Consider the following 25,312-nt stretch of genomic DNA (forward strand, 5'->3'; position numbering starts at 1 on the left):
GAGAGAGAGAGCCGGAATTATCGCACTGCCAGATATCAAAGACATGGGCATCGTGGCTCTGGTACCTGACCAAAAATCAGGCAAGCTCGAAGAGCTCTGTAGTTCCCGTTTTATGGGCTCTGGAAGCAGCAGCAAGAGAAGGCGTCCACGACGGGTTCTTCAGTTGGGCAAGATCCCTCACCTTCCTCGCTCTTTGGCTGTTTTCGCGTCTTTTCATGGTTGTTGAATAACACTCAACCGTACCCCATCTCCAGTTCCTCAACGGCCCAGCCTCTGGGGTACTCAAAGACGGGACGCCGAGAACGAACGAGAACAACTTTTCATTGAACATGGACGTTATTACGTGGGAAGATGCTTCCCTGCCAACACGCCACCCACAAGCGTCGTTCCACGCCCCGCCATCTCTCCCGCCGCCTCTTTTCCCCCAGGAGCCTCAACATCATCCACGCCTCGACTGTTTCTACCCTCACGAAACAGCATCTGCGTTCTGCATGCGAGGAAACCAATCGATGAATTGGTGATGTGCCGACCAATGGGGAGCTGTGAGGGTCGTGAGATGGTGAGGCGAGAGATGCTTTTCAAGGGAGAATTTGCGGAGCGAGGATCCAGGAAGATGGAAAAACCAGCACAACAGATGATGAGGGTAGTTTCAGGCTGGTTTTTGAATGAATCTCTCATTCTCTTTCAATAGGAGTCGAGCACATGCCGCTATCGGAGAATCACAAAAGCCACCACATATGCGCTCCCTCTTTCAAAAAAATTGGTCATCTGCATTCTGCATGCGAGAAGATATGTTGGCTCGTCCGCGTAGACCTTGCAAGTGGTCTTGACGAGCGACGGGGAGGGAAATGGACCTGTGAGGAGGATTGCGAGAGGGGGAGGTGAGAGCGCGCTTCTGGTGGGAGGTTGTGTAGTGGGAGGTGAGGCCAAGGAGCTGGGAGGATGGCCATGGAACGGAGAGGCCGGGTTTTTGCAGACGGTTACGAATGGCCTTCAAACCCCTTGGCACGGATGCAAGAGAATCTCTCAAAGCCGCCACTCACGTACTCCCTCTTTTCCGCTCGCTATACCACATCATTGTCCCTCTCTCACCCAAATTCTCAGAACCTGTCCCCCGTTGCCACGTCGTCACGAAATCACAGAGCTGATTATCATCACAGAAGCTAACTCTTACTCGCCGGACAACTACCTGCACGATAACAAACTCAATCGAGGCAACCCGTCCAATCTTTGCTCACCCTACAACTCATCCGCCTTGCCTTACATTGCGCCGGAGTTTGGAGGGGCTTTTGCGCATCTCGACTTTGGCTGCCCTGACTCTTCCATCCACACGACAATACGTTCGCTACTGCGTGAGGTGTAACCCAGTGGTGTCCGTCCACATATCGGTTCATCGCGTCTCGTGGGAATTGACGTTCTCACTGAGCTTCGCGGTTTTTCACGTTGGCCCCTTCTACCATTTCTTTGATTCACAGGGCCGACTTCGTCACTTTCGTTTGACTTGGATTGTATCCAGCTTGGGTGTTCACTTTAACATTGACTTCTGGCCCATCTGCCGCGTGTCGCGTCCATGTTCCTTCTCTTTCAATACCATACGGGCCTGCTTTGATTTGCAAGGCGCTGTATCCTGTACCTTTACCTTTACTTGACCCATGGACCTCAGCCTCGAAATCGCGTACTTGATTGAATCACCTATGTTCTTCACTATGCATTGTTTCGCGTATCATTTCATCAACCTTTGCTACATCCCGACAGTGCTAACGAAACCCAGATAACAAGTAATAATATAATGTAGCACACGCGATGCGCGGCTAAAAAATGCCTTCAATGTCGAATACAGAAATGAAAGTTGAGTCCCAAATGAATCAATGTGTTTGTTGGGTGAATGATGGATGAATTTAATGAGGTGTGATGATTGAATGAGTCATTGAATGTCGTCGAATTAGGGCATAATTCTAGAGTGGAGAGTGTATTGAATAGACGATGAAAAAAAGAAGCGATGAACGTACATAAGTCGTTATCTCGGAGAGAAACTCAAGCAACGACGCAGTACGCGTTGTTCCCGCTGCCACCGTCATCGGCGTTGGTTGGGATATCACTGGAGCCAGAGACGGAGGCGAAAAAGATGGCGAGGGTGGTGAAGGAATCCATGAGAGTAATTTCGGGAGAATGTGAAGAACAGTGAGTTCAGAAGATGCTTTGGACGCGGAGCAGCCTGGATAGTGTGGTTGAACAGTGCTCCCTTTTAAACTCGACGGTGGCCTTGAATCTGGTGCTCCGAAAGACTAGAATAGATATTTCGACATACTATTGTCAAAACCAAAATCTGCTAGATCATGAACATAGAACAATAAAAGGCAACATTCCGCCGAGAAAACGAAAACAATAAACACCCTAATGACGTCACGCGATCTTTAATTTCGTTTAGACGCCCGTGGTCTACGCTCAAAAGTTATTCTATAAAATAGTCAAATCAATGCATCGCGGCGTTTAACGACACAACAATCGTGTAATCAACTGTTTTTTGCCTTTGTCAAAACTTGACAGTTGGGAGTCATGAGGGCGAGGATCAGGGGCCTCGTTGGGGCCTCGGTGAGTTAAGAGGTGAAGGCGAGGGGTGGAAAAAGAGTAGAGAGAAAGGTGGAATCCATCAGGAAAATCACAAATCTGTGGCAGGTCGTGATCCCGTGGCGGAGTGTGGCCGGAGTGATGGATCTGGCACCACGCGGTCCACACCGCCATGATTTTGATCTCCGGATAAATTGAGCCACGCGCGTCACAATAATCGTTCATGCGACAGATTTGTTGTCGCATGTGTAAGTATCGATCACGCGACATGTTGAACGTCCGAACTTGGAAATTTTTGTACTTGTGCAATGTGAACTTTTCCTCCACTCTCCGACTCTTCCCGCCAATCTCCTTCCTTCTCCTCAAGGGCTTCCAGTCCCCCTCCGCTGCGTCGCCGCCACCATCAACCACTTCGTTCGGTAACCCGCTCTCAACCACCACTGCACACCAATGACAACAACAACGACCTACCCAACGACAACAACAACGACCTGGCACATCAACGGACGTGCCACGTCCACCAGACGGTGATGACGCATGTCGTTGTCACTGTCCGTGTTATCGAGGTCAGCTACTCAAACCCCGTCCCTTTCTCCTCTTTCAATACAAGACTCAGGGGGCGACGTTGCTGTCGGTGACGTGGCAACCAAGAACGGACCAATGTTATAACAAACGACGGGCAACCAGGTGAGCCATCTGACTTCCCTCCCCTCTCCTTTTTTGACAAGAGAACCAGGTCATCGCCAGATTCTTCGTGACAACATTCAAGGTGCTTTCTCTCTACAACGCTATGCACAGTCATACTCACACTTGTCTAGGTATGCCACGTCGCTGACGGCGATGTAGCCAACAACAACCATCATACGACCGCCCCCAATCAATCCCCCACAACAACGACGTGGCAATGCCATGCCACACCACCTCCAACGATGCCCTCAACTACAGCCAACGCCAACGGCAAAGCAGGATCGCCCACAAACTGAGGCCACCACCTGAGGCGAAGCAGCATCAGCCAAATTCGACCACGACCATCCACGCGAAGGATGAACAACACCCACGAACGGAAGCGGACTGCGACGAGCCAAGGTGAGGCACCCCACTCATCGTTCTAACACAGATCCCAGGTGTCATGTCGCTGTCAGCAACGTGGTAGCCGAACGACGAATGTCGTTCACTGTTGTGTATTTAAAACACGATGGTAAGTATCTGCCGTTCCACATTTGTCCCAACCCACACTTATGATGTTTTGCATTTGCTATCCAATCGACTTGGAATGTACGCGAAGACGTCAGCGTCGGTGCACATAGTACGATGGCTGACGTGACTTGGACGTGACGAGATAATCTGGTAAGTCGTTGACAATGGATTGAGCCGTTTCGTGATTGCTTACCGTGATTGGGCACCAGCAGCTTGGACGTCGACAACATCAGACATCTCGGGAAAAGTTGGTTGTTGGGAACACGGGTGGGTGGATGGTCGAAGGTCGCTGAATTGCTTTCTACATCAGTACTCAGTATTTACATGGTGTTTCTGTACGTTGTATAGTAATACAAAAAAATAATTTTTCCTGTGGCATTGATTGGGCAGTGTGGTGCAATAAATAGTTCAGAAGCTAGGTTTGTGGCCCCATAATAAAATTGTGATGAGATTGTGGTGCCACGAACGATTGTGGTGGGTCAGTCGCCACCACAAGTATAATGTCCCCATCCCTGTTTGTGAGAGTGTGGCTGAGCGTGGTTTGAATGAGAAGCGTGGTGCCACACGTGCCACACGTGATGTGATTTTCCTGATGTCACCAGTTTATTGTGAATGGACGGGCCGTTGCTGCCGTTTCTCCCTGAGGCCAGGCCTGACCGGATGACCTCCTTGGCAAACTCACACGAATACGACATGGATCGACATATACACGCAGCGCACAGACCGGAACGGCGCATTTGCGCAACTTGAAATGAGTAAGGAGCATTGGAAACTTTTGAAACCAGTTGCAAGCTAACACCTCAACCGCAGAGATTAGTCTCATAACGTTTTTTCAAAATTTCAAGTTCTCGCCCGCTGATGATGAGAGATTACCTGGAACCTTACACGGATCATTTCTCCTTTTGTAAAGGCACCTGGCGGAAGTGAGGAGAAGGGGCTTACTCTTGTGGTCGAGATTACAGAAAAGCCACGAGTATGACACGAAGTGATATCTTAAAATATAGACTGAACGTTCTTCAAAATAAAAACCTAAATTAAGGTTGCAGACCAAGAAGCACCACAAGACCGCTGCGATGGATAATTTCAAAGTACAATTTCTGCGAGTCTTCCTTTTCCCCATCTTAGAAAAGCCAGAGCCACAGACCCGTGACCATGGAGGCAACTGAGGCTAAAATGCCCCCAACGGCAGGAGCGGTTGCGGTTGCGGCGATAGACGTACAAGTGGAGAATACGCCGCAGGTGAAGGCGCCGTAGAATGTGGATTGGATCCAGGCAGCCGCAGACCCTAGGGGTGTAAGATTTAAATCATTCCTCTGATCGCTGAGTCGACGTGTTGGTGAACTCGCACAACCTACCAGCAACAATGCCACCTGCTCCGAATCCTAGTAGGGTCAACAGGCCTGTCCCTGCTGTTATGAGTAGCGCCAGAGCGCCTCCTGCTACCAGCGCGAATCCGACAGATTCTGAGGTACATGCTCAGTCAAGGAGGGCCAGCTAGGGGACGAAAAAAGGAAAGCTTACTTCGAAGGAAACGGAGCCACATTGCGGTCGTAGTGATTGAGGGCAACTGGGGGCGTTCAAGAGCTAGGCGATTTCAATCTCACGAATGAGTATTTATACCTTCTGCGGACCGACGACGGAAATTAAGTGGACACGAGTCAATCGCCATCGGTCGTGAGATTCAGAAGGTTCCGGCGCCAGTTCCAGTCGCTTCTACCACGGAGCGCTCATGATGAAGAATATCGCTATTTTGCGAAATCAATGGTTTTGGAATTATATTGGGTGGAGATGTCTGTCGGTCGGAAGGTCGTCTTTTTTTTGCGGCTAAAAATCAATTAAACCTATCACTGTCGGCTGAACAGTTGGTCGAAATAGCACAGTATCGCAAATCAACCTATGAAGAGACGCGTCAACTTGTGGGATTTTTGGTGAAACCGCATACTTACCGACAGAGGTAGGGCGCAGCAGGCAAAATCCCTGAAGCGTAAGGGAACATTCCCACATCGCAGCAGGTCGCCCTTCTTCTATCCACCCGCGACCATGGTGGGAAAGGATCACGATCTTCTGTTCCACAACAGGCAGTCATAATAGATACGAAAACGCGTCGCCGAAGGTGCTCTGTGGTATATTCGAGTCGGCTTGAAACTCTCGTTGTGTGAATCCTGCGACACCGTCAGCTCGGAAGAAAATATATCAGTAAGTACGGAGAGACGAACTCACAAGCGCTACATATAGCCCGATTCGCTCCCGTAAACGAAACGCTTTGCTGCCGCATAACGATAAGCAACGGGTAAGTGATGGAGATGTATAAACCCAGTGACCTACCCTCCGCCAGTTCTGACTCGACTTTCTTTGCTTGCGATCTAAACTCAGAGCTTCATGTCCCCTTGCCAAGACAGAGTATCATTCAAAGGGAAAGCCGACGAGGCGGGTACCACACCTTCAAACACCTCCAGGGAGTCACGCCTACAAGACTCTGCAACTTCATGATACGTGCTGACTTGGATCGCGGCGTTTGAGTTCGTGGTCAGGATTCCAAGAAGGTCAGGCCTCAGGCCTCATGATCGGAATTCAGTGTCCGAGAGGGTCTGTTGGTGTGACGGTACAATAACCTCAGGCTCGGTGAATGACTATGCACAAATACCTGCCATGGCCCATGTAACCATCTTGGATCCTCCCATATGAGCTGGCTTTTGTAGCTCTTCAAAGCTTCGTGTCGAGGCGGACGGCTGACAAAGTTGAAGTTGGAGGCTGCGCGTCGTGGTGCCGTCGAGAGTCGCGGTCATGGTGTGATGTCGGACTTTGTATCTAAAACTTTCCCCCCATCCTGGGCCACCTTCCCACTCGGAACGACGTTGGAACAACCTGCCTCGGTGTCACTAGAAGCAAATGAAGGGCGAGGAAGCTTCCAAGACGCGAATTTTGGTCCAGTCGACTACTTGCTATGCATCGGCAACCGTCACCATTCCCCCGTTAAAGTTCTTTCTCATCTCTTGTCAAGTGAACAATGTGGGCCTCCGGACGCTAGTGGACCTAAGCTTCCCCGCTTTAAACCATGTTCTGTTCGTCTCCATTCTCTTCACTAATATCATTGCTAATCTCGTACTCTACTCCCAGGGTCCATAAGCTCGGAGTCCTTAACCATTCAAATATCCATCTGCAGCTCTCATTCGCGCTTCTGTGGATAGTTTCGCCGTGCTCCAAGGCCCCTCTCCGGTTCCTCCTTCGTTAAAGAGCACCTGCCACGTCGTGCCACATCCGCACGGCACTGCGTCGGATGGTGGATGTCTTATTTGACATCTGGCAGCTTCGGACTCCCATCGTCGTTCAGATGCTTGGCCCTCTCGTTGGCGAGCCCTTGACATTGACCAATGCGCGAGCAACCCCCGGAGGTTCGTTTTAAAACGACTACAAGTCAACGATGTCTTCCAACAAGGCATTCTTGGAGCCTTTATCATTCAAGAGTTTAACGAGGATGCAGGGAGGCTTTGGAGACTGTATTCTAAACTCTTACTAGCCGTTGCTTCCGCCGATTTGGACTCTGGGGCTATCACTCTTCTACTGGTGCATGGGTCGTCACACACCCCATCCTCTCTCCCTCCACCAGGGGCCTCAGCATTCTTCGCCCTCGAATGCTTTCACGCTCACCAAACGGCCATCTGTGTTCTGCGTGCGAGATCCAGAAGACTTGCTGGCGCGGTCACGTGGACCTTGTCCTATTTATCATTGCAAATGGGTGTGACCAAGGTGGGAGGTGTGACGACCGATGGGGAGGGACATGGACCCAGAGCAAGATTACGAGAGGTGGAGGTGAGAACGCGCTTCTGGAGAGAGAATATGTGGAGGCAGGACCCAGGAAGCTGGCCATGGAAAAGATCAGTGCAATGGATGACGAGGGTAGGCCAACTTTCTCTGTCGCACCGTCCTTCCCTTCTAACAGGGGTCGACTCAAGGCCGCCGGTGCTGGCCTCTCGAGCCTCATGAGCAACGCTCAATTTGACGTCAGAGAACCTCTTGAACTTAACTTCGAAGCAGCCACCAATGCCCAACTCTCCAAAACCAAACGGGCATCCGTTTTGCGCGCGAGGAAATTCACGTTTGACAGACCTTGCAAGGGGGCGTGATGACCAGTGGGGAGGGGCGTTGAACCCATGGTTGCGCTTTTGGAGGGGGAATGTGTAGAGGGTGATGAGGCCGAGGAGCCGGGAGGATGGCCATGTAACGGGGAGGATGGCATGGAACTGGGAGGATCGCCATGGAACGGGGAGGATCGCCATGGAGAAGACCAGCGCGACGGACGACAACGATAGGTTGAGGCCGGGTTTTTGCAGACGGTTACATTGCGAAGTCCTCTGTTGCGCCCATCCTTCCCTTGCAACGGGAGTTGATCTGATGCCGCCTGTGCTGTCCTCTCAAACCTCTTGAACACAGCACAAAGGAGAACCCCTCGAAGCCGCCACTCACCTACTCCCTCTTCCCTGCTCGCAATCCCAACCGCGTCATTCTCCCTCTCTCCTCACACGCCAAAATTTCAGAACCCGTCACACGTTGCACGTCGTCACGACTCGGAAATCACTGAGCTGAAATCATTAAAGAAGCTAAACCTTCGTGCTGCAAGGCAGGAGCTATTTACTTGTGCATCGGTGGGTATATGTCCCCTTCTCCAATTCTTACTTGCTAGTCAACTACTTGCACGATATCAAACTCAATCGAGGCGACCTATCCAATCTTTGCTCACCCCACATTTCATCTTCCCTGCCTTTCGTCGTTGACGATGTTCACACTGGGGTGTCCTGGGGCGCAGATGTTGGGGTGCGACATGCTCCGATCACCCCAAGCAAATCATTGAGGAATGACGCAACACCCTGCCCCCCGCACTCCCTCGTTGAAGGAGACCCCGTGGCCTGAATACCTGCCATATGTGTACTGTGAATCCCGCTCAGTCGACGTCGGGCTTGTGCGGGTGAGCCTCTTTCAATTGTCGTTTGGGATTGTTTCTAAGGGAGTCAGAGGCACCGCCTTTTTGAAATGGAGACCGGAGGACGGGTGCTTCTAGAGTCCTTTGGACGCGCAAGATGTTCAAGTACTCAGAGCCGTATCTATCATTCTAAACCCTTCCTCGACAAAACGGCTTCTTGACGGTGTTCTGGCGTCATGTCTCATGCTCGTGGGCATGCCGCTGGCTTTCTGGGGTTCGACAACATCAATGGAGACCTCGTTGGGGAGCTGAGTCCTCTTACATTACCTGTCTGGGCAGACCGAGTAGCAAGGCTGACGGTCTAAGCGTCACAAGGGGTCGTATCACCCTCACCTCCACCCCATTCCCCTGATCTCGACGAAACCGTGCACCTCGGCCAGACGCTTCGTACCCCCCTCCTGCACCCTAATAATCAGCGTGGCACAACTTGAACGCGAATCTCAATTCAGCACGATTACTAGTACCTTTTATTGGAGAATCAGTTTGTTTGCGGGGTTTTCAGGGGGGTACGTGCGACGCTCTATGGAGGGATTGACATTCGAGGAAAGATGGTGGAGGTAGGATTTAGGCTCAGGTTTGTAGAGGTGAAGGTTTAATAAAAATCTTTTCGGAACAGTGGAATACATCACGGGATCTGTGCGCTGATGATGCAACAATGAGCGCTTATCATGGACCATTGCTTCTTCCTGACTCTTATCGATGGGCGTGCAATGCGAGTCAAGATTCCTCAAGTCAAGGACTCCCAGAATAACAATTCTTGGCGATGACCATAAGTGAGAACTTTTCTAATTCAGATGTCGAACAGTTCATTGACACTAAAGTCAACTTTGCAGCGATCTACTTGTCAGAAACCTCCAATGTCCTTTCCGAAAAGGAATCATTTATTATTCCCGCGGAAGTGTAATGTTTGAGCACAATATTCATCGCTCTAGTAAGCATGAGGTATACCTTCATGCTACCGACCGAAAAGATGATGGACTCAATAATGTCCCCTCTAGCCACGGATTCTTGGCAGCGTCAAAAACCCAGCATCACTTGAATTAGATTTTTTGCGTTTCAAACTCATTCCAATCGAAAGCAATAGGGTCCTGCTCATGAGACTAGACCGGTTCCGGAGGGAAAGGCCTAGCAATGTTTCACTGAGCGCTTTCGAGCCTAACGAGGTATCACACCTCGAACTTTCAATTCACGAAAGCCTTCACCACCGTGTCGGCCCTGCTCTGTGGACCTACCGCGGGGATTCGGATAAACCAGATCTCGACGACTTGAAGCCATTGAGATCACCGACGGATATCTTGGGCATCACATTTGGCAAGCAATGCATGATTCAGATGAAGCTATTCGCAATGGAATTTGATGATGACCGTTATCGTCACCTTCTGTTTGATGAGGCTGAGCTACCTCACTTTGATCGCGGGATCGCCCTGGGTTTGTCATAAATCTGCTGGAAATACCAGTCTTCTCCGAGTCTGACAACCCAGTTAAAGGTTTCAATGCATATTCTCCTGATGGGCAGATTCTCGGTGTGAGACTTCCTGACAAGGAAGCAATTGTAATGTTACACTCCGGCTCGGCCAGTACTGGATTCAATTTGGTTACCCAGGTGCCAATTCCCGATACTAGACCAGTGCGCAACCGTTGGTCTTTCCCACCACCTGCATTTTCCGCCAATGGGATGAAGTTTGCTGTTGCAGCATACGATGGCACCGTGTCCGTTTATGATGTTCGAAATAAACTTTCATTGATGGTAAAAGAGCCTGATCGCGATGTGGGTAGTGTGGCTTCTCTAAAATTTAGTAGTGGAATTCTCGGAAGAGAAGTTTTGGCATTCGCAGAGGTGAGTCAGCTTTGCTTGGGCATCATTTTCTTGTTGACTAAGTTGCTGGTAGAACAGAGACGCTATCATTCGTATTGTCCTCCTTGACCCAGCATCGTTTGAAATTGAAGAGACACTCAGCTTGGATCGAAGAAACCCATTACTAGAAGCGAACTGCAAGCCCAGAGAGCTGATTAAACTTTTCTTCGATCCGAACGGTCAAATAATGTATGTTCAGGTGAATGGAAGACTTCATGAATGGACGCTGCAGTCAAGAGAGGGTCCAGAGTGGTGGCTCGGTGAAGAGTTCCATATCTAAGTTACCTTACCACTATACAACAATACGAACGTGCTATCCCCTGATATCTAATCGTTATCTGTAGGACTCCTTCAAGTTGAAAGTGTAAATCTTGTTAAATAATTATAGCATCTAGCTGGAAAGCACACGGGATATGGAACAAACTAGGAAAACCGAATTTGATTGCCCGGAATTCTAGATGTTGCGGCGGCGTGCAGGATACACCCTGCTAAGGGTCCGGAGGGATGACCATTTAAGACAACTTTAAGATCGACTTTCCTCGCTAGGCCTGGCGTTTGTCAGAAGCTGACCTTGACCCTTTCCGTGGGTGGATCATCGCGAGTGGTGCCAGCTGATATTTTGAACTGTATCAGAAGGGGTAAGTAGTATTTTTGAAGATGTGAGTGTTTTTTTGCCACCTTCTCTCGTTTGCACCTGCAGCTTGCATGCAAATCAGTCTCCATCACTGGTGTGAGTCGTCCACGTCTGCCGCTGGTGGGAATTGTCCGTTCAGTGATGTGATCGTCCGGCGCTAGTTTATTTCCCGAGTATGGCGCTGATCAAAACATATTATTGTTTCACGAAGGAAGGGCTCCAGAAGACCCGATTTGCAGCCCCGAGTGATCAATGCATCCGAGGTCGTTCTTGGGAAGTTGGAAGGAGGCGTTGATCCTTCCCCCCAATTGGAACTCCTCGCAATAGTCTTGATGGCTGAAGATTGAACCTGAAGAGAGGTTGAGAAAGGATGAGAGCGTCTTTGAAATTGACGTACCTACCTAGTAAGTTTGCACAGGCATGTACCTCCCTCCCACTCCGAATCCAACCCTCATCGTGCTCCGTCTGGGCTCTGTTCTTCGTTACTACTTGTTATAGTTCTCAATTAAGATTTGAACTTTAACGCCTAACCTGACGCACTGGCAGGTCTTGTGCGGATGGTTAACGGGGGTCAATACTGGGTAATAAACGATCCCACATACATGGTTGATCGCGACGCTTCGTCTTCACATGCTCCGAGTTTTGATGGCACTCGAAGGACTCGCCAGTCGTCCATGCTGAGGCTTACATTGGAGACTTTGAGCAAGTTCAGTAGCGGCCATGGGTTCGGTTCACGTAAGACACTTTGGTCTGATGATTGTTACTCCGTGAATAGAACAACCCAAAATTACACCGGGGACAGAGCTCTCAAAGCTCAGATAATTCGCAGAGACATGCAGGGCGCCCGTATTCAGCCCACTGCCGCCTGTTGATCTCAACTCTTCCGTGTGTGGTCATATACGAACCACGCACTGGGTGATTGAGTGCCATAGCGGAGGAAGTGCTTCGTTGGTTGCTGAAAGTTGACGTTTCGTTGTGGAGAAATGCGGAAGAGGTGGGAGAGCATCAGAGAGGGCGTAAAGCTCTTGAATGGGTGGATGAAGTGGTTCGGACGCTCGGGTGGGGAGACAGAGGCGGAAGGAGACGAAAAGGGACAGTGTGAGTGGGAGGTCAGAGCCAGTGGGACGCAGGATGACAACAATCGCCCAGAGACAGTTGTCGTTAGGATTGTAGAATGCGCATGGTTGTTCCAGAAGGAGATCATGATCGTGTGCTCCTTTAGGCGCAGAAGAGGGAGGGAGACACTGAGTAAAATGGGAGGATAGATGAACGAGTAGCCAACGTGGATAGAGGGAGAAGGAATGTCGTTTGGGGGACGGTGAATGATGGAGCCATCTGTCACTGCGTCAATGCGGGAGAGCCGAAGACGCCAATCAACCAGCTATCTCTGAGAGTAGATCTTCCCCAGGACGAGCTGGTAAGCCGTCTGCAAGAGCGGGTCAAGCTCCAAGCGTAGGAAAGATCTGCTGTCAATCTGCACAAACTTAGCTTCAACGCTAGGGTGATTCCACAGCAGAAACAACGTACGGTGATGCCCCTCCGCCAGCAGAGCGGCAAACCCACCATACTTCCAATGGCATCCAAACTAAACAGTCGCGCACCTTCAGTCAGGCTGCAACTCGCAGCTGAGCTCTCAAACTTCGAACTCGGCCAATTATCTGAGGGATGGGAGGATGGCATGTTCGTTGATACTGCCAATGAGCTGCAGAAAGGTTGAGTTTTGAGTTGAGAAGCTCGTTGAAGTTCAGAAAATAACTATGATGAGTCTCGTGATCTGACAAGCTTGGTCACGCGAAGCAATGCGGCAGCACTGTTCTTCGAGTCCGTATTCTCATCAGCCATCGATGGATGAACCTCCTTCACCATTGCTAAAGTCAAGGATTCCAAGAAGGACCATCCTCGTCGACCGCAACTTGTGAGGATCTTTTGTATATGTATGTGTCTAAGTTTGACTACCTTGCAGATTCACACATGACGAGAAATCTCGAATTTGCGACGTTCATTGTCCTCTTCAAAGGGGAATAATTTATTATCAGCGGGGAGGTGCGATATACGAGTACAATCTTCATTCCTCTGGAAAACATGAGGTATGGCTCACATGCCGCTCATTGAGAAACTTTTGGATACAATACTCACTTATATTGCCTTCAAGCCACGAATCGTCGTCCCGAAACATCCGTCGCAGGGTTTAGAAAAAATTCTGTTCATCCCCATCAAAGGCAATCAGATCCTACTATTCGCAAAGTACTCGAAATTTGAAAATGAGTCCCATCTGCACCTATCAATCCACGAAATCCGCTCCGATAATCGTGTTGGTCTCCTTATGTGGGTTTTCAACAATAGCGTTGATGGTCACTTCGATATTGATCATTGGGTGCCGATAAAATCTACCGAAAATGCATTGGGAATCACTTTTTGGGCACGATATAACGACCATTGGAAACTGTTTGACATCTCTACTACTGAAACTTGCGCCTCGGATGATTTCCCTCTGATTGAGTCCGGGGAAATAGACTTCGATCTAAACCTCAACTCGAAGTCGGTGCGCAAAAAGAGTCTCGGTTTGTTCAAATGTTTCATGCAGTCGCGTTGAACCTGCTCTAACGGTCCTCCAAGTCATACTATCCCCTGACCAGCACGTTCTTCTAAATGTGGATCAGAAGAAAAGACGACACAATGAAATTATTGACATTCACTATTCAGATTCTGGTGGCACAAACGGTATGAACTTTTCCTTCGTTACCCGCATGTCTATCCCCATTCCTCCAAAAACATATCCTATCCTCCGGCCACTACTTTCATTTTCTGCCGATGGGTCCAAGTTTGCTATGACCGTGACGGCTCACGGCAGGGTGTCCGTTTGGGGTATCCGGAGCAAATTTCCATTGAAGACATTCATGGAAGTCCCCAAGTCCGACAATAATGACGCGAATGTACGGTACCTTCAATTCAGCAGTGGAAAATTAGGAAAGGAAGCTCTGGTATTTGTAGAGGTACGTCTGATGTTCATATTCTGATATCTCTACCTTTCAAATAGGTGGTCTGAATCATTAGCACAATGACCTTTCCCTTCTTAATATCATTCATGTGATCGATGCAACGTCATTCGAGACGGAAGAAATTCTTCTCTTGGATTTAGAAGAGCTCAAAGAATATGATACGGACAGAGGGGTTGGTTCGCTTTTCTTCGATCCAAATGGGGAAACTCTATACGCTGAACTTGCCGGAACGCTATACGAGTGGGACCTGCGGAAAAATGAGCCTGGTCTCGAATGGTGGATCGGGGAATAGTAGGATGTTCGCCTCGACAAAAATACATTTTGTTACGCCGTTTGTAGTTCATTAGTAGTATGACTCGAGAGTGTTCAAGCAAAACAAGCCTGAAGGAGAAGAGACTGAAATGGGATTAACCTCGGTTTAGGTATCGGCAATGAAACCGCGAACACCAAGCCGCATTGGCAAGATTAAGATTTCAATAAAAATTGTATTAGAATCATGCATTCAACATTACATTATAGAAAGTCCAAGACCCAAAAGTGCTGAACAAAAAGTCCGATTCAGAGTGGAACGACGTCGAAGATGTCCAGAAAAAAAAACGGATATGAAATCACAAGCACAGACTATGACACTCGTCATCTTCAATAGGATCCTGGCCTATAAAAAGAACGTTTAAGCAAGTGAACATGAGCCAAAAACGAAGGCGACAGACGTGGGAGTGATAGTGGGCGCTGAGCCGTTGGGGTGGTCAGTAGAAGAGCACTAAAAATCGCGTCACAGAGATATAGATGCCATCAAACCGATACATACATCAACATCAGGGATGCCAGAAACTTTGGGTGTTCCATCGACGGGTGGTACAGAAGCGAGGACAGACGCTGCGGGAGAGTCGGGCGCGGGAACAAGTGGGACACCAGATGATGCGGGACTTTTTACAGATGCACTGGGATAGCTGCTAACGTTCGGCACGGGGACGCCTGTGGGGACTGCGGAATCAGTTGGCACGGGAGAGTTGGGAGCAGGGATGGGTTGTAAAAGTCCAGTTGGTGCTGGGTCGTTAACGGGAGGGAGGGAAGAAGAGGGGGTAACGGACGCTGGTTGAGCAACATATGGCAGATCTGTTGGCACTGAGCCGTCGACGGGTGCAGATTGTGGAAGCCCATGAGGTGAAGGACCTTGGGGTGGGGTTAGTCCAGAGCCAGATGGCGCGGGTGGCGTAGGGCCGTTGGAAGATGGGACGGAGGATGCTGGAGGGTTGCTCGGTTTTCCGTGGTTGGGAGCAGGGTCGCCTTGTAAAAGCCCAGTTGGACGTGCGCCATCAGCGGACGCAGGAGAGGTGGGAGAAGGAATAGGTTGTGAGCTGTCAGTGGGTGGTGGACCATTGGCGGGAGGGATTGAAGAGGGAGAAGCGTTGGGCGCGGGAGCGACGTATGGCAAATCCGTTTGTGCTGCTGAGCCGCCCTGTGCAGATTGCGAAGGTGGGGCGGGAGAGAGCTGGAAAAGAAATAAGGACATTAACATCGCGAGATTGGATATTTCTACTCACATCTTGTGGTGCGTCATGTGGCGTCTGAAGCTCTATGGATCCAGAAACTGCCGGAGTAGGGCCAGAAGGAAGTGCCGAAGGAAGACTGGATCCTGCTGAGGAGTTTGGTGCGGGAACATTTTGCGGAAGGTCATCTGGTGCAGTTCCAGGAAGGTCGGTCGGTGCTGAGCTGAGTGACGGAGGATAGGGGATGATAGGTGTTCCAGAAATCTTGGGCGCAGAATTCTGTGGCGCGTTTGGAGCTGGTCCATTGGGAGATTTAGGGACCTGATTGTCTTCTGGGAGGCCGGTTTTTGTTGGACTGTTGACTGGTGGGGGTGATGGGGAGAACGACGGTGTGGGATCCTGAGATGCAGGAGTGCCTTGAGGGGGAGTTCCTGCTGGCGAACCTGTAGGAGGGTTTTGTACAGGACCGCCTTGTGGAAGACCAGTTGGAGCTGCACCATCCGAAGGAACGGGAAGTGCGACCGAAGATGGGCCGTAGGCAGGTGGCGATGAATTATTGAGAGATTTGGGAACGGCATCACCTTGTCCTGGACCAGTCACCGGAACTGAAGGGGTGTTCTGCGGTGGCGAGTACTTTGGCGCTGGAGCACTCTGAGGCGGCGTATTCTCTGCTGGAAGGTCGGTTGAAGCTGGATCACTGACGGGAGGGAAAGAAGAGAATGAAGGGGGTCGCTTTAAGAAGGTGTAAGACATTAAATTTTCAATGGAGTCGAAGTTTACGTACCGAATCTGGAGTGCCGCTTTTTGCAGGAGGTTGTGGTGTCGAAACTAGTGGAAGAAGTTGAGCAGGTGTTGAGCCATTCACGGGCGTGGTAGAAGGAAAGGCGGTTGGGTGCTAAGAACGATTGTAAGTAACTTTTAGCGATATGATTCAATTTACGTACCGCATTTTGGATGTCACCGTCAGAACATGAGGTAGTTGGTGCGGGAATAGGACCGGCGTTTGCGAGATGAACTGCGCCCATTGCGAAAGCGATGAGTGTGAGGAAACGACCAATAGCCATTTACGAGATTTGAAAGAGAGGAGAGTAAATTGAAGGAGAGAAGGGGGTTGGATTGAGTGAGCAACTGAGCATCCATTTTATACCGACTCACTGCGAAAACTTCCAGCCGCAACTCGACTGCGCACAGAAAGAAAGCTGCCGGTAGCCATACTATACAGGCGAATTCCCGGCAGTGTGAAACACAATAAGTATCGCACAACGGTAAGGGTTGGCTAAGGGTTGGGAGTAGAAACAACACAACATCATGGAAAACGGGGAAGCACTCGCAAACTTTGATCCGTTCGTCGTCCCAAAAAAGCGTGATGCGAGTGCGTCCCTTCATAATTCGGCCCATCTACAATCGTAATGTGCATATCCGAAGCCATCAGCTACTGCGGAGGCGCGAGTAGGGAAATACACGCACATTTTGCATCCAGGATGCTAACGCCAAACAGAAACTTGTCCGGAGCTGCGGTTTAGAAGTTCCACGGGGTCTATCGGTGGTATGTGAGATTCAAAAGATGGATGGTAAGATTGAGTGTACGAACCTGTGTGCATGACGCCGCAACATCTATGCATGAGTTAAGGCCGAAGAAAACCTGCTTCGTGATTTGTTTGACAAGTCTGTGCCGTTGAAGACCAAGTCGAGTAGATTCTCACCCAGGACCTCCATAACATGTATAAGTGTGTACCGTTGGGCTTTTTGTGCTCAAACTATTGAGGAAGCCGATGACATGGGAATATCCGGGATGGACATGCGATGACGATGTAGGTGGGTTGGGGTTTGACGACGTAACGAGTCTCTCCCTAGTAATGTTGCTATGACTTGCAACTAATGCCTTTTTTTTCCAAGTAAGAAATTAGCAAACAATGTCAAGTGACTCAAGTTATGGATGGGAATATGTAGACTACTAACCTCGTCTTCAATGTCCTCCAAAAGCGCCTTGAAAGTTCTCTTCGAATTGAGCCTGCCACAATGGCAAATAGTACATAGGTCGATTGACAGGATGCACCTGTCGTGAGGTGGCTGTTAAGAGCGTATCATAAAACATACTTTGGGCAAGAACCAGGAAGATGTACCTCCGAGACTTCCTTCGCCACATTATGGCTCGCGTCCTTCGAGTCTGGAAGTCTTCCTGACGCGTGGAGCCAACCCGCTATGAAGAAGAATCGGAAAACAAAGCAAACTCACGTTTTCCTTGAACGGCTCGTCTTTCTGATGTTGCTGGCCCATACAAAAACGCCAGAATTTCATGCGTTACATGGGCTATGAGCCCTGGCGGTTACACCTGCAGATTGAAAGTCCAATCCAAATGGCCCCGAACGCGTTTGGTCCATGCGTGGCGCATGGGCACTAATTCAGATAGTATTCCTGCAAGGCCGAGAAGGGGCGATGGGGTTTCTGGTCGTGTTATGTAGGTGGCGGTAGCTGATCAAAATGTTGAACAACCAATGGCATCACCGGCCCGGCTTCCTTCCTTCAACCACACTCCACTACTTTCAACGTCAAAGATGCTGGACAGACGAGCAATGGGCAAATCCGTCTAATCCAACGTAGAACGCGCCAAAATCGTGCTTCAGCTCTCCAAGCAAGGCTTGGCTCTACTACCGGAAAACAGAACATCCTCAGACTCCGATCGATTTTACCAATTACCACACGGTGCTGAAGCCCGACGCAGCGTTCAAGCAGATCGACTATGTTGTGCGAGGAGGCTGCGAAATATGGGTTCGAGGTGAGTTCATGTTATTACCTCTTCCAGTTGCGATTTACGATTGATTTAATTTGAATCCACAGAGTTGTTGTGTAAATGGTAGTGTATTTTCAAATTTACACCCTCGGAACGCCTCAAAACCTACCTCACGACTGCAGGACACAGCCTAGTTCGTTCTTTCTCCCATTCCTATTCCTCTGAACCAACCTACACCCCCACAGTGAAGCATCACAAGCTATGACCGACGGCGCATTAGAAACGACGCCGCCTCCTATCCACCCCGCCCACCTACCGCCAAGTTTACCTCCACCTCAATAACGCCATAGCTGTCAGGCATCCTCACCCGCCAAGACATCATCAAAACCTCCTCCTCACGCCAGATCTATGACAAGAATCCCATAGAAATCCTGACTGCATGCGTATGAACTTTTGTTAGAATTCGTGGAAACGACCGACTGACGAACCATCTTGAAGTCCGAGCGACAAGAGCGCCGAACACGTCTGAACATTTGCAGAACCCCGTTAGCCTGAATGTGACTCGTCCTTTGAATGTCAATTCCGTTTACACAAAAATAACCTCTCATCAGATCATCAGCCATGAGGATAAGGCGCGGGTGATACATTGTGGTAATGCTTTCTGTTACTTTTCAAAGCATCTTCACAGCGATAGGTCGATTTTTAGCCGCAAAAAACGACCTTCCGACTGGCATCTCTCCCCAATATAATCTCGCAAAATAGTGATTTTCCTTATCATGAGCGCTCCGTGATAGAAGCGACCGAAACTGGCGCCCGAACCTTCTGAATCTCACGACCGATGGCGATTGACTCACGGCTGTGTGACAACTTAATTTCCCACCGCAGAAGGTATAAGTAAATGCGCAATCGTGAGATTCGAATCGTCCAACTCCTGTTGCCCCCACCCACCACGATCAAATGTCATTCCAGTTCCTTCAAAGTAAGCATTCCATTTTTCGTCCCCTAGCTGGTCCTCCTTGACTGAAGCATGTACGCCAGGGCTTATCGGACCCGCCCTCGTAACAGTAGGTGTTGCGACGCTACTCCCGGTAGCAGGGTTAGGCTTGTTGACCGTTCTGGGATTCGGAGCAGGTGGCATCGTTGCTGGTACGTTGTGCGAGTTCACCAACAGGGTTGATCAACTGCGTGATCAGAGGAATGATTTGAATCTTTTACCCCCAGGGTCTTTGGCTGCCTCAATCCAATCGGCAGTCTACGGCGCGTTCACGTGTGGCGTATTCGCCACCTGTACGTCTATTGCCGCAACCGCCGCCGCTCCTGCTGCTGGGGGCATTGTAGCCTCAGTTCTCTCTATGGTTGCGGGTCTGGGTCTGTGGCTCTGGTAAGATGGGGAGAAGGAAGATAGGCAGAAGTTGTACAGTTATATCATTGCGGCGTTTCTTGTGATTGGCTCTTAGCTTCAACTCCAGCCGCCTACATCTTTTTTCTTGATTTTCCATTATGCAATTTTTAGTTTCATTATGCTACCCAATTTCTACCTATATGTAAATGTATGCCCACCTATGCCGTGCTTGATGTGAAAGAACAGTGACAGACGAGTGAACAACTTCAAGTCGTGAGCGCGTGAGCCTCAATTCGTCGAAGTCCGTTGAAACTCCGACATCATGTGATCATGTTGAATTTTTCCAACGTGGAAATTCATTGTTCTTCCTTGGTTCTTCCCCCCCACCACCGATGGATCCAACTGAGAAGTTGACGAACGGCCTTCCCTCCCTCGACGAGCGGCCTCGTCCATCGACCAACGGCTTCCTCCTTCGCTCAACGAATGGTCTCCCCCCTTCCTCGATGAACAGTCTCCTCCCTTGGTTGTCATGTCATTGATGGCGACGTGGCCCTCGACGAGCCTTTTCTCTTTATGAACAGTCTCCTTCCTCCCTCGATCAACGGCCTTCTCGATGAATGGTTGCCTCCCTCCCTCGACAAACGGTCTCCTCTCCCTCCCTCGACAGACGTCCTCCTCTCCCTCCCTCGACAGACTGCCTCCTCATTCCCTCGACGAACGGCTTCTCTCTCCCTTTCCTCGATGAATGGTCTCCTCCCTCCCTCGACGAATGGCCCCCTCTCTGGACGAACGGCCTTCTCCGTCCCTCGACGAACTGCTTCCTCCCTCCCTCAATGAACGACCTCTTTTCCCAATGAATGACCTCCTCTCTCAACAAACGGTCTCCTCCCTTCCTCGACGAACGGTCTCCTCCCTTCCTCGACGAACGGTCTCCTCTCGTGCGTTAGGTAGACTGGCTCACGGAGCACCCTCCCTGGATGAACGGCCTCCTCTCTCGACGAATGGTCTCCATCCTCCCTCGACCATCTAGGTAGACTTGCTCACAGGGTAAATACTACTGTCGTAGCTGTACATTAGGATTATTGAACATGTTACTATGGATCATTGAATGTCTTTTTTTTTTTTTGCTTTCACTATCTTTACAAGTTATCTTTGTAAGAAATAATCTGGAAAGAATAAAAGGAAAGAGGCAGGAATCATACGGAAATCCAGTAGAAATCCATCCAAAATTACACTGTTGATTTCTTGTAATTACACCCAAAATTACCCAGGAACCGAATCAAAAATTGGAAGTTGAGAAATAGTGGTAATTTGAGGAATTTCGGACAAATTTTCTGCCATATCCCAGGATTTCCATTCTCCATTTTTCCTGATGCATTGTGGGTAACATGATACCCTGTGACAAATAGGTCGATTGAGAGGATACATCTGTCGTAGGTGGCTGTATGGTAGAGCAGGAAGACGTATCTCTGAGACCTCCTTCGCCATGGCATGGCTTGCGTCCTTTGAGTCTGGCAGTCTCCTGACGCCTGGAATATCAGGAAGAGAAGTTGGAAATCAAAGCAAACTCACACACTCAAAGCCAGAATTTCACCTGTTGAATGAGCTATGAGCGCTGAGCTCTCGAGCTTCAAATTCAGCCAATTACTTGGGAGATTAGAGGATGGCAGGCTTCGTAGAACAAAAAGCCAGTGGGCAGCCTGCAGGAAGGTCGAGTTTCGAGTTGGATTAAAGTTAGGTCCGACAGGCACTCTTAACTCCGACACGCGCGCTTAAATTGTTCTTTCCGTAATCTCACCACCCATCGATGGTTGAACCGCCTTCACCATTGCTAAAGTCGAGGATTCCCAGAAAGACCATCATGATTGACTACTACCTGTGAGAGTCTTTTGTATATGTATCTAACTTCTGAACACCATCGTTCACTTGCAGACTCTTCCAAGATGATGGAGAATGTGAACCTTCCGACTTTCATTGTCCTCTTCGAAAGGGAATCATTTGTTATAGCCGGGACGGTACAATATTCGAGCACAAAATCCATTCCTCTGGAAAAAATGAGGTTGATTCATATGCCAATCATTGAGAAAGTTGTGTATAACTCACTATGCCTTGAAGCCACGAATAATTGTCCCGAAACATCCGTCGCGGCATCTCAGAAAAATTAAGTTCATCCCCATCAAAGGCAATCGGATCCTACTACTCGCAACGTATTCGGGAGGGACAACCTATCACCTACTATCAATTTACGAAATCCGCTCCGATAACCGTATTGGTCCTATTCTGTGGTCTTTCAACAGTAGCCACGTTGATGCATACTTCGATATTTTTGGTTTGGAGCTGATAAAATCCACCAAAAATGCATTGGGAATCTCTTTTGGGAAGCGGTTCAATGACCATTGGAAACTGTTCGACATCTCTACTACTGGAACCGACGCCTTGGATGATTTTCCTCTAATTGAGTCCGGAAGAATAGATTTTGATCCAAAGCCCAAGTCGAAGCGGGAGTTCGAACGTAATCTCAGTATGTTCGAAGTCTTTATGTTGAACCTCCTCTAATGTGTTCTCCAAGCCAAACTATCCCCTGACAGGCACATTCTGTTGAATGTTGATTATGACCCTTACAAACGACACAGCGAAACAATTGACATTCACCATTCGGATTCTGGTGGCACGAACAATATGGACTTTTCCTTTATTACCCGCATGTCTATTCCCATTCCCAGGGTCTCAAAAACATTTGAGAACAGCCCACCATCAATTACATTCTCTGCCGATGGGTCCAAGTTTGCTATGTCTATGGGGCACGGCAGAGTGTCTGCTTGGGACATCCGAAACATTGAAGTTCCTTTAAAGACATGCATGGACTCAGTCCCAAAGTCCAACTCCTATGGTGCAGGTTACCTTCAATTCAGCAGTGGAAAATTAGGAAAGGAAGTTCTTGTATTTGTGGAGGTATGTCTGATGTTCATATTCTAATATCCCTCGGGTCTGAATCTCTTAGCATAAATATTCTCAGTCTCTTGCATTCATTCATGTGATCGATGCGACGTCATTTGAGACAGAAGAAATTCTTCCCGTAAAGTTAAAATACGGATTAGCAGTGTGTGCGCTTTTCTTCGATCCAAGTGGGGAGACTCTGTATGTTGAAGTTATCGGAACACTCTACGAGTGGGACCTGCGGAAAAATGAGACTGGTCCTGAATGGTGGATTGGGGAAGAGTAGTTCACCTCGACTCGGACAAGAATACTTTTTATTACACCATTTGCGGTTCATCAGAATAGCTTACGAGGGTTCAAGCAAAAGAAGCGTGAAGGAGAAGAGACTGAAATTGGATTGACCTCGGTTCAGGTATCGGCAAAGAAACCATGTTGAACACCCAAGATCAAGCGAGCAAACTCTGTGAGCTTGGCCATAGTGCGTTGGGCAAACGAAGTTTGTTCCAAAAGGGGAGGAAGCCCCATTTAAGGCGTAGAAACCCGTCGCGGAGGCTGGTGTCGCGGGCGCAGGTACGACCGCCGACGGGAAAGGGGGTGGGCGCACACCTCAGACAGGGGGTCGCATAGTAAGTGTACCAACGGGGCCAGTGGGGTCTAGGAGCCGGGATTCGCTTCTCTACCGTCCAGCTTTCTCTCCAACTTAAACTTGCTCCGTCTGCCTCGGACGTAATCTCTCTATATCTTGTAAGATACAGGGATTTCTTACACATTCGGTTTGTTCTAACGAAGTCCCCTCAATCCGGGAGCCATCCAGAAGGAAGAACGTCGGACGTGGTGGTGATTGGTGAAATTTGAAAGAGCAGGTTACAAAGTCCCCCGCCAAAGCAACAAGTTGTCATCATGCCACCATCATCCACATCGCCAACAGCACCTAACAGCAACTCCTCCTCTTTCAAATTTCTCGGAGCCTTACGGCGGCGCGATGCTGCAGGAATTGCACGTAGTAAGACGTGAATTACGGCGGGTACGCTAATACTCTGAGTCAAGGTGAGTTGTATGTCGATACCGAAAGATCAGGTTGCCATTTACAATGTATTCAGTTGATTCTGAACAGAGTTGCACCCAGAACTCATGTCAAGCGCGTATAGTCAAGAACGCCTCTGAGTCAGTTTCCTATCTCGCAACCTAAACACGCGCCTCATCCTACTCTGCGTCTTCTACTCCCTATGGCGGTCCGTTTGGGTAAGTATTCCCAGACTTCATGTGTCAGCGCGCAAAAATGTACGTTGTGCGCAAAACTATTTGTAGTGTTGCGCAAAAGTAATGTCACTGCGCGGAATCATTACTATACTTGCGCAGGATTAAGTACAGTGCGCGCAAATGTTGATTATGCGCGGAAAAGTTGATACGCCTGCGCAAAATTATATTTGGTTGCGCGGAAACTTTAACTACATGCGCCAAAACTTATTGACATATTTATGTGGTGCTCATAAATATTATCAAGTGCCGCAAAAACTCTTATATGTGCGCGTAAATTATTGGTTCCCTTGCGCGGATTTTTTGGGTTCCTTCCATTTTAGGAATGCCGTGGTGCCATGATTAGGTAATTGATCTATTGTTGGCAGCCTCAGCGGAGTTTGAAATAAATTGACATGAGACAATATTCCAGCCGTTTTCATAACGATAGGCCTAATCTCGACCAAATACATGTACAGGCGGAATCTAAAATTGGACGTGTAAGTTGTCGGATGATGACTGAATTTAGTATAACTGTACACTGACTGGGCAAAAAGAATGTCCCATCATTTTTTGGACAAAGTTAGTCCTGTAACGCAAGAACCAAACATTTTGAGAACTATAGTCTGGTGTATGAAACATAGCCAAAAAGGTGTAGATTGTACATACCAAGTCTGGGGATGAACAAGTGAAAAGTCATGATAAGGCAGGGAATTGACTGTGACAAGTGCCAAAAATGGAATGTAACAGAGTGGGAAATTCTGAATGACTGCAACCTACTGAAAGCAATTCACAACTTGAGGAAGAGATATTTTGAACACTGGATCTCCTTGCTATTGTTATAAACTTCATAAAGTCTCTGGGCTAGAAAATTTTATATCCTCCTCTAAAAGGTAAATTTGAACCTGTTCTCCATTTTATGTATTTTTCACTCAATATATTTGTTGGAATGAGGTAAAATGACTCCCCATCAATGTTTGTAGTGTGTATAATACAAAAGGTTGGTAGAAATATTAAAATGAACATTGCATGATGTCCGTAGAAGCTAATTTCCAGAGTTTTTCTGGAAGGAAACAAGTATCTACAACATTGGTCCTTCTTTTCTGCAAGAAGAAAAAATGCTACCATCCTTTTGAATTGATCCATGGAGACTCAGGATGTCTTTTAAACAATGCCACAAGTATAGCATGATAGCAAATAAATTTACACTAGGTATAACTTGAAAAGTCCCAAATAAAAGTACATCTTGCATAGAGCAAGAAAGGTGTGGGGTCTCAGATCCTTGTATAAATAGGACCTCTGTTTATTTCTTTGGGATGGTGTTACTAGGCATGAGAAGTACCTG

At 48.7% G+C, this 25,312-nt stretch overlaps 10 protein-coding genes across 10 annotated transcripts; 7 read left to right on the top strand and 3 right to left on the bottom strand.

Annotated features, from left to right (window-relative positions):
- Positions 1–2,836: 2,836 nt before the first annotated feature.
- LACBIDRAFT_304095 (uncharacterized protein) lies at positions 2,837–3,022 on the top strand (the record flags this gene model as incomplete). Its single annotated transcript, XM_001884516.1, has 1 exon — positions 2,837–3,022. The coding sequence occupies one exon, from the start codon at positions 2,837–2,839 to the stop codon at positions 3,020–3,022; it is 186 nt and encodes a 61-aa protein (XP_001884551.1).
- Positions 3,023–4,741: 1,719 nt separating this feature from the next.
- On the bottom strand, positions 4,742–6,509 carry LACBIDRAFT_304097 (uncharacterized protein). The gene is made up of 8 exons (XM_001884607.1): positions 6,206–6,509; positions 6,091–6,151; positions 5,986–6,031; positions 5,712–5,927; positions 5,386–5,659; positions 5,287–5,332; positions 5,121–5,228; positions 4,742–5,050 (listed from the first exon to the last, which is right to left on the bottom strand). The coding sequence occupies exons 5-8, from the start codon at positions 5,432–5,434 to the stop codon at positions 4,849–4,851; spliced, it is 405 nt and encodes a 134-aa protein (XP_001884642.1). The 5' UTR covers positions 5,435–5,659; positions 5,712–5,927; positions 5,986–6,031; positions 6,091–6,151; positions 6,206–6,509; the 3' UTR covers positions 4,742–4,848.
- A 311-nt stretch (positions 6,510–6,820) lies between these two features.
- Positions 6,821–7,889, top strand: LACBIDRAFT_330329 (uncharacterized protein; the record flags this gene model as incomplete). Its single annotated transcript, XM_001884517.1, has 4 exons — positions 6,821–6,827; positions 6,929–7,045; positions 7,073–7,157; positions 7,283–7,889. 4 exons carry the CDS (start codon positions 6,821–6,823, stop codon positions 7,887–7,889), a joined length of 816 nt encoding a protein of 271 aa, XP_001884552.1.
- Positions 7,890–9,837: 1,948 nt separating this feature from the next.
- LACBIDRAFT_330330 (uncharacterized protein) lies at positions 9,838–10,958 on the top strand (the record flags this gene model as incomplete). The annotated part of the gene is made up of 4 exons (XM_001884518.1): positions 9,838–10,171; positions 10,201–10,580; positions 10,633–10,787; positions 10,943–10,958. 4 exons carry the CDS (start codon positions 9,838–9,840, stop codon positions 10,956–10,958), a joined length of 885 nt encoding a protein of 294 aa, XP_001884553.1.
- A 477-nt stretch (positions 10,959–11,435) lies between these two features.
- Positions 11,436–13,098, bottom strand: LACBIDRAFT_330331 (uncharacterized protein; the record flags this gene model as incomplete). Its single annotated transcript, XM_001884608.1, has 6 exons — positions 11,436–11,581; positions 11,634–11,717; positions 11,921–11,928; positions 12,145–12,476; positions 12,760–12,934; positions 12,989–13,098. The coding sequence occupies 6 exons, from the start codon at positions 13,096–13,098 to the stop codon at positions 11,436–11,438; spliced, it is 855 nt and encodes a 284-aa protein (XP_001884643.1).
- Positions 13,099–13,321: 223 nt separating this feature from the next.
- Positions 13,322–14,523, top strand: LACBIDRAFT_330332 (uncharacterized protein; the record flags this gene model as incomplete). Its single annotated transcript, XM_001884519.1, has 3 exons — positions 13,322–13,793; positions 13,849–14,225; positions 14,287–14,523. 3 exons carry the CDS (start codon positions 13,322–13,324, stop codon positions 14,521–14,523), a joined length of 1,086 nt encoding a protein of 361 aa, XP_001884554.1.
- A 2,897-nt stretch (positions 14,524–17,420) lies between these two features.
- Positions 17,421–17,998, bottom strand: LACBIDRAFT_304105 (uncharacterized protein; the record flags this gene model as incomplete). Its single annotated transcript, XM_001884609.1, has 4 exons — positions 17,421–17,603; positions 17,681–17,777; positions 17,845–17,900; positions 17,957–17,998. 4 exons carry the CDS (start codon positions 17,996–17,998, stop codon positions 17,421–17,423), a joined length of 378 nt encoding a protein of 125 aa, XP_001884644.1.
- Positions 17,999–18,461: 463 nt separating this feature from the next.
- On the top strand, positions 18,462–18,794 carry LACBIDRAFT_304106 (uncharacterized protein; the record flags this gene model as incomplete). The annotated part of the gene is made up of 3 exons (XM_001884520.1): positions 18,462–18,497; positions 18,560–18,645; positions 18,698–18,794. The coding sequence occupies 3 exons, from the start codon at positions 18,462–18,464 to the stop codon at positions 18,792–18,794; spliced, it is 219 nt and encodes a 72-aa protein (XP_001884555.1).
- A 579-nt stretch (positions 18,795–19,373) lies between these two features.
- LACBIDRAFT_304107 (uncharacterized protein) lies at positions 19,374–20,013 on the top strand. Its single transcript, XM_001884521.1, has 3 exons — positions 19,374–19,431; positions 19,491–19,598; positions 19,674–20,013. Exons 1-3 carry the CDS (start codon positions 19,410–19,412, stop codon positions 19,835–19,837), a joined length of 294 nt encoding a protein of 97 aa, XP_001884556.1. The 5' UTR covers positions 19,374–19,409; the 3' UTR covers positions 19,838–20,013.
- Positions 20,014–21,737: 1,724 nt separating this feature from the next.
- LACBIDRAFT_330335 (uncharacterized protein) lies at positions 21,738–24,137 on the top strand (the record flags this gene model as incomplete). The annotated part of the gene is made up of 10 exons (XM_001884522.1): positions 21,738–21,809; positions 21,910–22,315; positions 22,364–22,746; positions 22,811–23,013; positions 23,077–23,143; positions 23,268–23,357; positions 23,380–23,475; positions 23,660–23,755; positions 23,880–23,973; positions 24,091–24,137. 10 exons carry the CDS (start codon positions 21,738–21,740, stop codon positions 24,135–24,137), a joined length of 1,554 nt encoding a protein of 517 aa, XP_001884557.1.
- Positions 24,138–25,312: the final 1,175 nt, after the last annotated feature.

This window comes from Laccaria bicolor, genomic scaffold (assembly GCF_000143565.1).
Source record: "Laccaria bicolor S238N-H82 LACBIscaffold_26 genomic scaffold, whole genome shotgun sequence".
NCBI lineage: Eukaryota > Fungi > Basidiomycota > Agaricomycetes > Agaricales > Hydnangiaceae > Laccaria > Laccaria bicolor.

Excerpts from the sequence above, each read along its gene's own strand:
- LACBIDRAFT_304097 (XM_001884607.1), bottom strand. The coding sequence starts at position 5,434 with ATGGCGATTGACTCGTGTCCACTTAATTTCCGTCGTCGGTCCGCAGAA. Across the intron at positions 5,229-5,286 it reads GTGGCTCCGTTTCCTTCGAA|AATCTGTCGGATTCGCGCTG; the intron begins GTAAGCTTTCCT and ends CATGTACCTCAG. Across the intron at positions 5,051-5,120 it reads AGCAGGTGGCATTGTTGCTG|GGTCTGCGGCTGCCTGGATC; the intron begins GTAGGTTGTGCG and ends TTACACCCCTAG.
- LACBIDRAFT_304107 (XM_001884521.1), top strand. The coding sequence starts at position 19,410 with ATGTCATTCCAGTTCCTTCAAA. Across the intron at positions 19,432-19,490 it reads GTCATTCCAGTTCCTTCAAA|GGCTTATCGGACCCGCCCTC; the intron begins GTAAGCATTCCA and ends CATGTACGCCAG. Across the intron at positions 19,599-19,673 it reads AGCAGGTGGCATCGTTGCTG|GGTCTTTGGCTGCCTCAATC; the intron begins GTACGTTGTGCG and ends TTTTACCCCCAG.